The sequence below is a fragment of the Chenopodium album genome, chromosome 11 (genome assembly GCF_948465745.1).
Source record: "Chenopodium album chromosome 11, dcCheAlbu1.1, whole genome shotgun sequence".
Lineage (NCBI taxonomy): Eukaryota > Viridiplantae > Streptophyta > Magnoliopsida > Caryophyllales > Amaranthaceae > Chenopodium > Chenopodium album.
In genome coordinates this window covers 11,873,088-11,886,627 of record NC_137844.1, presented here as the reverse complement: position 1 = coordinate 11,886,627, position 13,540 = coordinate 11,873,088, and the positions used below count along the sequence as shown (strand labels likewise).

Here is a 13,540-nt window from a genome sequence, read left to right as displayed (position 1 = left end):
TCAATTTTCAAGAAAAGATTTGTAGATTAATATGATTACGACATGAGATGCAATCATATTATCAAATCGACACACATTGACTTAAGGAATTTGAATATTGCGCACTTGTCTCAGACAAGTGGGAGATTGAAGGAGTTATGTCTTCGATAAGTGCAATTACTAGATATATCAAGGATCATATATTATGGAGATAATAAGTTCGTTCTTTTGGGTCGTCATTATCTGTTGCTAGACTATGATCAATGATCTTTGGGCTAGTCAAATGGTCAAAAGCCCGCTATAATGGATCCTATGAGGTCACACACAAGGGTATTGGGTTAAGCAAGTTAGAGGCCCATTTATGGGCCTCATGAGCAAGTAACTAATCATGAATTGGATTGGTCTAGCATAGTTAGATTAGAGTTAGGTTTTGGGATTTGTCATGGAATCTTATTTAGAGATGAGATCTATAACTAAGATCCATGCCTAGGGTTGTATGACATAACAATTGACAGAACAATTAACAGTTGATTGTGAATCAAGCAACCAGAAATCCCGAAACCCTCACACTCTCTCTCTAACCCACGGCTCTCTCTCTCCTCCCCCTTGGACTCACGGTCGGCTACCTCTAGTGGCGCGTGTGGTGGTTCGTGGTTGGTTCGTTGCTCGTTCTTCTCCATAGAAGGTCAATTGAAGGGTTCAATTGCAACTAACTAGCATTAGTGGAGGTCTTAATCCGTGCCCATGGACCAAGTAGAGGAATCACGTTTGAGGTTCTTTATCTCCCCTGTTGTTGTTCGATCACACGTGGAATCACGCTACAAAGGTATTAATTCTAATTCTTTATGTGTTATGCATGATCTTGAGATTAGGTGCTATATGAATATGATTCATATTTTCCGCAGTCGTACCTATAAACTCCTACAGTTTTATCAAGTAGACCTTGTCTATTTGAGGCAAACAAGGTCACTTGGGGAGGAAAACGGAGTTTTTGGAACTGTAAATACAACGGAAGTGATATATATACCAAGGAATTACAATAATATGTTACCTTCCAAATTACAAGAAGTCATCCTAAATATTACATTACACAGACACAGAAAAACGCTTGACAGAGTGCAAGAAACGAATTACCGAAACCCAAGCAGTACCCTAAAGTGAGAACATTGATTTGTAACCTAACGTCCTCACTTAGGGGGCTAGTTGTATGGGGAGATATGCGAAATGGGCCGACATCTTAATAAATACGGATATGGACTCAACATAATTATCAAATGGGCTGATATGTTCCATAAAGCAGACATGTCGGCTTGTCGGTACTCGGCACGTGGCAGCAGCAGCTTGACACCTGGCAAGAAAAGCTCTGCATGTCATGTAGCCACCTGTCATAAGGATTATTATAAATAGCAGGTTAAGCTTCATTAATGAGGTGAGCACTTATTACTCTCTCTCTCTCTCTCTCTCTACTTTCTCTCTCTTACTTCTCTTCTCTTTCTTAAACACTTTCTGACTTTATCATCGGAGTGGTTATCCCCGTATCACCCCGGGGTTAGCTAATCTCTACTCATTGTGTAGGTTCTCAGCTTGCCGATAGGAGTATCAGGATGTCAAGCTCGGGTTCTCGGGTTGTCGGATCCAGACAGAAACAAAAGGTTCCCTTACCTGAAATGGGCAACGGTTTACTAGCAACTACCAATGCTCCATATTCAGCAGCTATTGCACATGCTACATATGTTGATGAAAGGTTTAAGAATGTGTTAAATCCTGAAGACATTCATATGGTTTGGGATTGTGATCCACTATACACTGTTATAGATGGTGGCTATGACACCGATTTTCATGGTCGCATGATATTTTATGGGGGCACTCATAAAGCATAAGTATCATCATGATGAGCACATTTTTGCAATAACAAATTTTATTTCAAGCTTTATTGTAAGTTCATAATGTGTAATTTTATATGTTGGATACGATGAAATGCACAATTAGCCTATGAGTTCAAGCCAAGATACATAAACCAAAAATTTAGCATGTATCAAAAGTTTAATTCCAAACAAATCAAAAAGGACTTCATTGACATAACTTTAATGAAAGATGATAATAGATTATTATATTTTCATTCACTTGTTAATATTGTTCAATATTAACCCCTGTTAATTAATTATGATCAAACTTATAAATCTACGATGAGTCAGAGCAATGAACCAATGACTAGTTCAGTAATATAATAAAAAGTGAACGCGTCAAAATTTTTTTGACCATTTAATATATTGAAAATGAACATTTATCATACATACAATCATAGAGTAATTGGACCATTATTCACCCAAAAAAAAAAAAAAAAAAAAGTAGCTAGACCATATCTAATACAATGAACATTTCATAAAAATATATTTTGTTACGTTTATCATGCTTTGTTAGGATTATTAAAAGTAAATTACCTAAAGTTGAGATTATTAAAATAAATTTTTCGTTTTTATTTTACATGGCTTGTTAAGTGGAGAATATGGTATAATCTATCTATAATAATAATTAATACTAAAATAACAACCGCTGACATCATCCTAGACACATGTCAAGTTGTTATTAAATTTTTTCCCTCCAAAATTATACATGATCACATTATTTTATAAATTTTATTTTATTTAATTAAAAGTTTGATTAGCTATATATTTTTTATTATTATTAGTATCAGGATATTAAAATCAATCTAAATAATTTAATTGATCTTCCTTAATACCCCTTTCACCATTCAATTTTTCTATAAGTTCTATATGTTTTAAAAAAAATATTTGATGTATGTATTATTAATTTTGGGATTTTTTTTTTAAAAAATTTTAATGTAAGAAAATGAACAAATTTAAAATATTTTATTTGTTTGAATCGTGCATCGCACGAGACTAGTCTAGTAAGATAAATAAAATCATCCAACATCCATTACATATCAGACATCCAAAAATTTGAAAATCAATATCCAAATGAGCATACAATATCCCTAATTTAGATATCCAAAATATCGAGTCGGATGCAGATCGAGTTCTCATATAATTTTGCACAACCCTAGTAGATAATGCCCTTTGCTAACAACTACAGTGTTTTGACTTGGTTATTGATTGTATACATAGCAACAGGGCAAAAAAAAAAGAGTTTTAGAAACTCTAAGTGCACAATTGCAAAATATCATAATCAGTAACCAGATCCAAAATGAGTTAATGGTACTTCATTACACAATAAGCAAAACATACAGATTCCAAGTACAAAACAATGTAAATGTAGTTTTTGAGAAACAGAGCAAGCACCATATTCCAGCATACCATAGATGGGACTAAAACGAGTCGCTGGAAGCTATCGTGTACAGAGAGGATGCTAATTATGGATACATGCCAATACAAGGGCAGGTGCAAATCAGATAAAACGACCATAGTCCATACGTTACTTTCTACCACTCTTGAAAACAGAAATGCCATCGAGGAATCTCTGATTAGAGATATTGTTAAGTTAAATATTAGTCTAGTAATGACCATGGTATATCACCTAAACCATTTGAGACTTGCCTCAATTTAATTACAAAATTTGTATGTTTTCAGCTTTTCACTAATATGATAAACAGTCATGATATCATGAAAGAATTACCCGGAGAAACTAAAGCCAATATCTTCAAGGTGCAGTCAAAGTTTCTTAGAAGTGAATTTCACGTCTTTCAGCAAAAAACTTCCCATTGACAACAGGCTGCCCAGCAAGCAATGCAAGCCAAACACCAGTGTCTGCACCGATTTCAACAGACACGTTACCAGTCCAACCTGTCATGGCAGTTTTTACCCAGCCAGGGCAAAAACAATTTACACTAATTTTTTCACCCTCAGGTCGATCACACAGTTTTCTTGCCAGATACCTGGAGTAACAATTAACAGCAAGCTTTGACATTGAGTACACAGTGGAGTTCTGAGGCCACCCACCTAATGTCCAGCTACCATCTTTTGTTTGTAGCAGAAAGGTTTTCAGAGTATTGTCAATCAACTCCTCTGTGAGCAAGTCGTCGTTAGATAGTTGTTCTCTCAAGCTAACATCTTCAATCCTCTGAAAAAAAATAGATATTTTCTGGGTTGATTAGAGTATGCAAGCATGAAATCAACTCAAGCATGTTTCTTTTTGCTTTAGGGTGCTAAAAGTCTGAAAAATATTGAGAGTCTTCAGCTTACATTTCTTCTGCCATTTAATCGGCCAAGCCTTGAGCTGACATTAACAATACGAGCACCAAACGAAGAAGGTTTCATTAAAGGGATCATAGCTTCAGTTAAATTCTTTGTGCCATAGTAGTTTGTATTAATAACCTGCTCTGCATGTTCAACAGAATTCTCTGATCCAACATTGAAATTGACACCTGCATTATTCACCTGAAAAGTAGTGAATGCTGAACAATTATGAAGCAGCAACATTACTTTAAGCTAACGCAGAACTGTAATATACAAAGAAAGTTTTTTTTTTTTTCAATGATATTACTAAAAACTAACCCTACAGATTAAAGTTTATAGGGCTATATCATTGTATAGAGTTATGAATGTTATCTACTCCAATACTTTCCAAAAACTGAAATCTTGTGATCTAGCACCATAAGAATTAAAAATATATATGAGGACATAGCCATAAGCACCAAACTGTATGTCTCATCCCCAGCCATGGAAAGTGAGCACAGCACAAATGTGGTTAGAAGCACAATCTTCCCCCTTAAATCCTTAAAGGGGCATCAATGGCCTTCAGATACTCTCAAGTCTCAATCATCTAATAATCATTTATGTATATTTCTCCATTCTACTTTGTATGAGACTTGACTTTTATTAGTACTTCGTAAGTTACTACGCAAAAGAATGGCTTCCTAAGCATTCTAATAAAAATTGCAAGTCAAAGAAATATAGTAAGCCTAAGATGTGCTCGTCTTGGCCAAACGGGGTGGGGGGACGCAACGGAAATAGGTATACAAGAGCAACAACAACAAAGCCTTAGTCCCAAAATGATTGGGAACGTAACAGAAATAGGTATGCTTACTAAAATATCCAAGCCGCCATAAGTCACTTTAATCCATTCAGCAAACTCTTTGATCGACTGAGGATCAACAATATCCAATTGGTGGAAATCCACCAACAGATCAGCCTCCTGCAGAACCTTCACAGCCTCAATACCAACTTCTGTATCTCTTGAGGTCAGTACAACAGTCATCCCATGACCAGCAAGTTGCCGAATAATCTCAAAGCCAATTCCCCTGTTACCTCCAGTCACTACTGCAACAGTTTCAGAGGTCCACCACCTAAGACACTCCAAAAAGAAGAAATGCCAAGAATCAACTTTTAAAGCAAATAAAAGCGCCCAGGAAAATCAACAGACCAAAACTCAATCGTTCTTTAGAACTCTTCATTTTAAAAACAAAAGTTAAATTGTTTCCTCATGCTAGGTAAGCAAAGTATTAATTGAGTTATGGTCCTTCCTCTAACATTTAATAATACTTTACTACGTCACTCAAGAGGAATCTAAACACGCATGAGACTAGTCATAGAAGTGAACTAAGTGGTTATTCCATAAAGGATGTAGTGATGTACCAATGTACCCTATTTTGCTGATGTCATAAGCCTCATTTTTGTTTAGATCCCAATTGAGCACTTTAGGAACAGCACCATAACTTGGTCACAGCCTCACAGAACAAATCAAAAGGTGACAGCAATCAGTATGCAAAATAACTTTTCAAAGCCAAAGCAACTAGGCCTTTTATCAGCCACAATCCATGTTCATGTTCAGCCATATCGCTACACAAAGTGTGGCTAGACAAAATAATATATTCCCGCCTCATACACTCAAAAAATGCAAACAATAACCAAACATACAAGCTACCATCTTAAACAATATATCATGCTGTATCCTGCTAACCCATTTGATTAAATATTTTGGATACAAAACACTCATAAAGATTAAAAAAGAGACAATGCTCTAGCCTGTTTCATTTATAAGACCATATGCAATAACCTGATTGACATATATTATACATTGCTGCGTCATCCATTGCTATTTGCTGATGGTATCTGGATTCAGAGAGGACAAAATATTTTCAATTTTACACAAATTTAAACACATAGGCCAAGATTGAATGCATCGAATGTTAATTGCTAATAATCTAATATTGAAGGGTTTCCAGGTTGTCTAAACATATTCAATGTTACCCCAAATTTGAAACATTGGCCAACCATTTGGGCATCGGATGCTCAACTTCTAATGGTTACAAATTCCTGGGAGGTAAAAAAAAAAAAAAAAAAAAAAAAAAAAAAAAAAAAAAAAAAAAAAATCAACTCTACCCAATTTCAAAACATAGGCCAACATTTTGGGCACTGGATGCTGACGAGTTCCCGGGAGGTCAAAACATATTACATTTCACCCAAATTTGAAACATTGGCCACCATTTTGGGCATTGGATGCTCATTATCTAAAGTAACAAGTTTCCGGGAGATCAACATATATTCAGTTACACCCGATTTTGAAACATTGGCCAACATCTATGGCATTTATGGTCAATTGCTAATGGTGACTAGTTTCCGGGTGGTCAAAATATATTCAATTTCACCCAAATTTGAAACATTGGCCAACATTTTGGGCAATGGGTGATCAATTGCTAATGGTGCCGAGTTTTTGGGAAGTCAAAACATCCAAATTTGAAACATTGTCCAACATGTTAGCATTATGAAAAACTATTAATGAAAGCATGTTTCCTGAAGGTCAAAACATATTCAATCACACCAAAAATTGAAGCATTGCCCAAAATTTTGGGCATTGGATTCTCATTTGCAAACAATGGCCGATTTCCGGGAGGTCAAAACATATTCATTTTTACCCAAATTTATTAACATTGGCCAACATGTAACACCATATACTCAAATGCTGAAGATAACAATCAATCATTTTACAAAACAATAAACCAAAATTTCAAAACTTTTTTGATTTTTGAAAAAAAAAATATGAAAATGGGGAAAGAAAATACCGCTGATTAGAATAAGACATTGTGCGAAGCAGAGAAATTTCTGTAATTCTACGTTCACGACGCTCCTTTGCGCGCTCTTTTGATCCTTTTCCCATTTTTTAATTTTAATTCTTTATTCTTCCTACAATCCAACAAAAATGGAGATTAGAAAAAACAAATCAATAATTGATGCAATTATCATAAAAAATACAGAGAAATTATACAACTAAGAACCCTAGAATTCAAAAATGAGGGGAGAAAAAAGGGGAAGCAATTACCTTGTGTAATGTTGATGAGAAGAGGAGAAATTGAGAGAAAGAAATGGTATGGAAGTTCAGAAATGATAGTATTGAGAGGTCAAGAAATGGCGGTTGTCTGCTGCCATTTTTGATTGATCAACAGCTTTGCCAAGCGGGAGGAAAGGAAGATCTAAGATAAAGTTGGGGGGCTTGTTCAAATTTTTTAGAGTTTCAAGGGATTTTATTTTGCGTTTTATATACCGTGTTTCTTCTGTCTCAAATTAGTTGCCAATGTCGAAAACACTTGGGGAAAAAAGGTTGTCATAATCCCATCGATCCAACCTGATTTGACCCGAATAAACCTGATTCATAGTTTAATTTACATGAACGCAATAAATTAGCATTTCTTAATTTTGAAATACACTTGCCTTGATCTCATCGAATCCGACCCGATTATCTGAATTGATACTTCTAGGCAAAATAATTGGTTGACTTGGCTTTTGTATGAGTAATTTTTATTACGACCATTTAAATAAGGTTTTTATTTAGGGGAAAGTTATTTGCAATACTATTTAGATTCAAATTATTCTCAAGTCGATCACAAACTTAATTTGGTTAATGTATATGAAAGTTTTGTTCGTGTAGTCATATATATAGTTTAGTGCAGTCTTGATTCAATTCTCGAGTTGGCTCGGGTGTCAAGTTGATCTCGAGTCAAATTTATTCAACTTGGATTATATTTTGAGAGGTTTAAAATGTTTTTATGAAGTTTACTCTCTTTGTTTTATGAAGTTTTTTCACCTTAGGTTTAAGTTTATTCCATAAAGTTCTTCTCAAATTACTTTACTATTTGTTAGTCTAGTCATATATAGTTTGCAATCTTGGTTCAATTCTCGAATTCTCGAGTTGACTCGGGTGTCAAGTTGATCTCGAGTTAAATTTATTCAACTTGGTTCATATTTTGAGAGGTTTATGATGTTTTTATGAAGTTTACTCTCTTTGTTTTACGAAGTTTTTCTTACTTTAGGTCTAAGAATTTAAGTCTGTTCCATAAAATTCTTCCTACTTTTATTTTACTATTCTTTTTTCAATCAATGATATATTACTCTCACATTTTTTTTTTTACCTCAACTTTCCACTTTTTAAAGCTACTTTTCTTATTACACCCTATCTATCTCGTTTTAAAGTAATCACAAGTATCAACTCGTATTACTTTATTTATTTTTCCCGTTATAACTCTACAACAGAGGGAGTATATTAGTAGCTTTAGTTATAGGAATATACCAGTAGTAATCCGAGTCCACAACGTTAGATGTATCTCGTCAAAATGGTTAGTGGGCTGGATGAATACGTCGTTTTATATAAGCTGGGTCAAATCCACAGTAGTTGGACACTACTACTAGTACTAATCCATTGCAGCCGCCCCAAATTTTTGTTGTGACTTGTGAGATGTGATTGGTAATATGGTATGAATGTATGATTGAGGCTAATTGGCTAAATTCCTAAATCCTAGCTATTGGATTTGTTTAATTAACCTATGGAGCTCCATTCTTTCTAAAATTGAGTTTGGATATTCTACATTGTTTGAATAATTCAGCTAGCTTAGGCCCATGTTCTTTTAAAGCTGCGCTGCTCTGCTATGTTCTATCCAATAACTCAAAAGAACAGGGCCTTAGTCTATTCAATATTGAACTGATAATTATACTTTGAATATCATGGTGTATTGTTTATAACATGGTTATATAGATAGATTCGACTATGACCTGACCCATATACCAAGCAGTCTTAGTAAATGGGTCATATTAAACTAGACTTGAAAAGTGCAAGGATTGTGTTAATGTTAAGGCTAAATATTTCAACCCAAATTAAATTAGCCAAATTTGTTAATATATATTCAACTTTTTAATTATTTATTGATCATGTTTACTAATCTGGGTATTCTCTTGTGGGAATAGGTGGTACCTGGGTGCAACTCTTGAGCGATTGCAAGAGAGAAAATGTGAACTGCCTTTAAGGCGAGATGGCTCAAGAAACCCATTTTAATAGTTAAGTAAGTGTTGTATTTAATGAGAGATTGTTTATATAAAGTCAAGTGTCTTAAGGCATATGGAAATTAGGAAGGGTATTTATATTGTATGGCCGGCTAGTGGTTCCTTTGGAGTCGTTCGTCGACTTAAATCTACTCAGGTTTGTAGTATGAGAGATTACATCATGATAGGTCTACTAGTGAGAAATAGACGAGCAGGAGCTACTCTATGTCTCTATTTATGTACATTGTTGATGGCTTATGAGCTTAGGTCAAGCCCAGACCAATTTATATTTATATGGTTAATAAATTAATGACGTACGAAGTATATTTTACAAAGAGGAAATATAAATAGTCAATGCCTCCCCCCCCCCCCCCCCCCCCGATTTTACTTAAGGCCCCGTTCTGTTCACCTTATTTCCACTTATTTCAGGGTTGATAAGAGATAAGGGTTAATAAGTTTAGATAAGATAAGTTCAGGAAAAATAAGTTCAGATAATTTGTGATAAGGGTTAACCAGGCTACCCAAGTTTAATTTATAACTAAAATAAGTTCTAATAAGGGTGCGTTCTATTCACCTGATTCTTAATTATCTGAACTTATCTGATCTTATCTGAACTTTTCTTAACTTATCAGAATTTATAAACCCTTATTAGAACTTATTTTAATTATAAATTAAACTTGGGTAGCCCTTGTTAACCCTTATCACAACTTATCTGAACTTATTTTTCCTGAACTTATCTTATCTGAACAATAAGTGGAAATAAGGTGAACAGATTCAGATAAGTTATGATAAGTTATGATAAAATCGGATAAGTTCAGATAAGTAAAAATCAGGTGAATAGAACGCACCCTAAATTAGGTAATGTTCTCCTCACCTTATTCAATTAATATGCAGTTAAAAATAATATAAGATCAGTAAAAAAATAAGCTAATTTTTAACGAAAATAAGTTTAGCTAAAGATAAATTTTAATCAGTGAAAATAAGTAGCTCTGAAGAACAAATTTTTAGAGAACAAGCAAAAATAATTTAACACTAGCAAAATCAATTTAAGTTAAGCAAAAAAAAATTTAGTTTGAGTAAAAATAATTTTAATTCAGTAAATATTATTTTAATTTATTAAAATAATTCTATTTTAGAAAATATAATATCAATTCATTATGAATAATTCCAATTCAGCAATAATAATTAATAAGATGAAAAAAAAACATGTTACTCGCATTTTCTCCTTTTCTCTAACTCATTGGTATTCAAATTATATCTTTTTCCAATATTTTCAATTTTCATATTCTCAACTATATTTCTATATCTTTATTGAAAAATGTTTAATCATTTTAATAAATTAATATAAACAGTATACTTTATATAATCACTCAAAAAAAGAATATAATCAATCAAAAATATGAGTATCATAGAAGCTAAGCAGTGCAACTTTATAATCACTCTTTAAATGTTGTCAAAATAAGAGAAACACTTGGTCAAATTTATGAAAAGTGAGACTATGTAGGATCGACTTAACCTGATTTGAAACCAAGAATGACACAACTTGAAATTTTTAATGATCTAAATGACTAAATCAGATCCGAAAACAAATTTACCTGTTATAAACACTTAATAGAATATTAATTAAACTAGTTATTGGCCTAGGTGATGCCCCGTATTATCATTAATTTATAAGTTTTATCGAAATTAGTTTAGAAGGTTTAATGTTGAAACTAGTTTGTGGCCCGTGCGATGCTCCGAATTTTGTTTAATTAAAAACAAAATGAAAAAATTACCTCAAGTTTGTATAATTTTTTTTGAATGAACGTTAATTAAGTAATAAAATGACATTATTGTGGAATAAAAGCAAGAAATACAATAAAGTAAAAGGAAATTTTATTTATGGTGAATAAATATGAAATAATTGTTCACTTGATGGGACAATAATGGTGATAAAAGATGAAAATTTCAAGGGGTGTAAGAATTTAAATATGGTCCAATTACTTATACTGTGCGTTGTCATGTCATTATCTACGTGGCGCCATGCCATAAATCACATTATGACATTCGAATGACACATGTCGTCATCATGTTATCCCTTTGCATTTTAATAATACCCCCTCTGTCTCTAAATTAAATGCCTCTTTCTCTATATTATGCGAGTAATAAATGTTAGAAAGAGACTTTGTATTAAGGGACGGATAGAGTATTATAGATTGAAAAAATATTGATAAGTGAATGAAAATATAACAAGAGATTATACATATGAAGAGTTTTTCAAGCAAATTAAACACTATTATAGAAAATTAAAGTTAGGCAAGTAAATAGTTTCTTAAAGACACTAAACATTAGTACAATTCAATGCGATAAGAGAAGGTAGTTGATGACACGTAGCGCACATGTGGCACCAAATCATATTGAAAGAAGGGTGACACATCACATTAACATGTTGTCCCTATGAGTTTTAATAATAATATAGATTTCTCGTAAGTAAAAAAAAAAAAAAAAAAAAAAAAAAAAAAAAAAATAATAATAATAATAATAATAATAATAATAATAATAATATAGATTTGACTCAAACCCTACCCAATCTAAAACGACCCGCCGTAAGCTAAGCCAAATTAGTTGAATTAAACTTGAACCCGAACTTGTTCCATCTTATCCCGACATAACTGGTAAGTGAGTGTATGTTTTACTCAAAGTGATACATGTCATTTAGATTAACCATTTGATTTAAATTACAATAAAATCGACTAAATTCACATGAATAGTAATATGATTTTTATTGAATTTTGATCGACTTAGTATGGCAATAAATGAACTGAAACCAAATCACTTGACTTTTCTGATTCAAAAACAGTTTAAATTGATTGATCACCAACCCAAATGATTTAATGTTCATTTTTACACACACTCAAAATAGTCTAACACAACCAATTGATTGGTGGTGTAGTGGTGATTGACTGCACTTGGTATGAAGGACTCGTGTTCATTCTCCCGCAATAATAATTGGAAGAGGACTAGAACCTAGCCACCCAGAACTGATCTCCAAATCCGGATTAGTCCAAACGGTGAACTGAGTGGAACAAAAAAACAAAAAAAAAAAAAAAAAAAAAAAAAAAAAAAAAAAAAAAAAAGTCTAACACGAACTAATGGTGCAATCGAATTCAAGAAAGACTTTAACGTAAACCAAATTTGAGGCTTATAATTGCTCCCTTTTTTTTTTTTTTTTTTTTTTTGGTCTTATTTGTTTTTTTTTTTTTTTTTTTTTTTCCAATGCAATAGTGTAGTTGAGATATTTTAAGCTATCTATTACAACCAAAAAAAAAAAAAAAAAAAAAAATAAAAATTACATACTCCCTCTATTTCATAATCTTTAGTCCCTAACTCCCCCATGAGAAAAACAAGCCTAATTGAAAATAAATCCAATATAAACTTGGTATGAAACCAAAACAGGTAATCACAAAAATTTATATGCGTGGCTTAGCAGGCCATATCGTGTGGCCGAGGTTACTTATTCTGGAGTTATTTAGTCGATTAGAGGTTACTCGGTTAGCTTAGGGATTACTTATTTAGGGGTTACTTGGTTGATCAGCGGTTACATGGTCAGTTAGTGGTTACTCTCACACAGAAAACGAAATAATTGACTGAATAATCCCAAAATAAGTAAATCTCTGAATAAGTAACTCCAACAAAAACGTGCAGCTCAATTGAGTAACCTCAGAATAAGTAACACTTAACTGGCTGAATAACAGCTACATAAATAACCCAAATCACATAATATAGCCAGTCATACAAGAAAAGGCAAACGAATAATTAAGGGTCTGTTCGGCAAAGGTAGATGTAGCTGTTGGCTGTTAGCTTTTGAGCAACTGTTAGCTGTAGAGGTAGCTGTGAGCTGTCAATAGGTAGCTGTCAGCTGTCAGCTGTCAAGGTAGCTGTTCATAATATGAATGTTTGGCAAAACTAGCTGTTGAAATTATTATTATTATTATTATTAGTGGTAGTAGTAGTATGACATATATTATTTTAATATTTTTAAAATATCATGGACTATAATATATAAATCTTTTAAGCAATCAATTCATAAAATAAGATATGTACTAAAAATCATATACTTCTAATCATAATGATAATTTACGTCAACAATCCTTTTTAAAATACTATGCACTACAATAAATTAACTGCGTCGTCCAGCTAACTATAAAGAATCAGATATACTATCACGAGTATCCTTCATTGTTGTACAATTTGTTGTTGTAGCTTCACCTTGTGAACGAGAGGTGATATCTGGAAGTTCGAATGAAGGTATAAAG

The 13,540-nt window shown here is 33.0% G+C and overlaps 1 protein-coding gene across 1 annotated transcript; it reads right to left on the bottom strand.

The window, feature by feature from the left end:
• Nucleotides 1–3,184: 3,184 nt before the first annotated feature.
• LOC145568579 ((+)-neomenthol dehydrogenase-like) lies at nt 3,185–7,422 on the bottom strand. The gene is made up of 5 exons (XM_081628011.1): nt 7,255–7,422; nt 6,998–7,118; nt 5,023–5,281; nt 4,179–4,373; nt 3,185–4,056 (listed from the first exon to the last, which is right to left on the bottom strand). The coding sequence occupies exons 2-5, from the start codon at nt 7,090–7,092 to the stop codon at nt 3,658–3,660; spliced, it is 948 nt and encodes a 315-aa protein (XP_081484137.1). The 5' UTR covers nt 7,093–7,118; nt 7,255–7,422; the 3' UTR covers nt 3,185–3,657.
• Nucleotides 7,423–13,540: the final 6,118 nt, after the last annotated feature.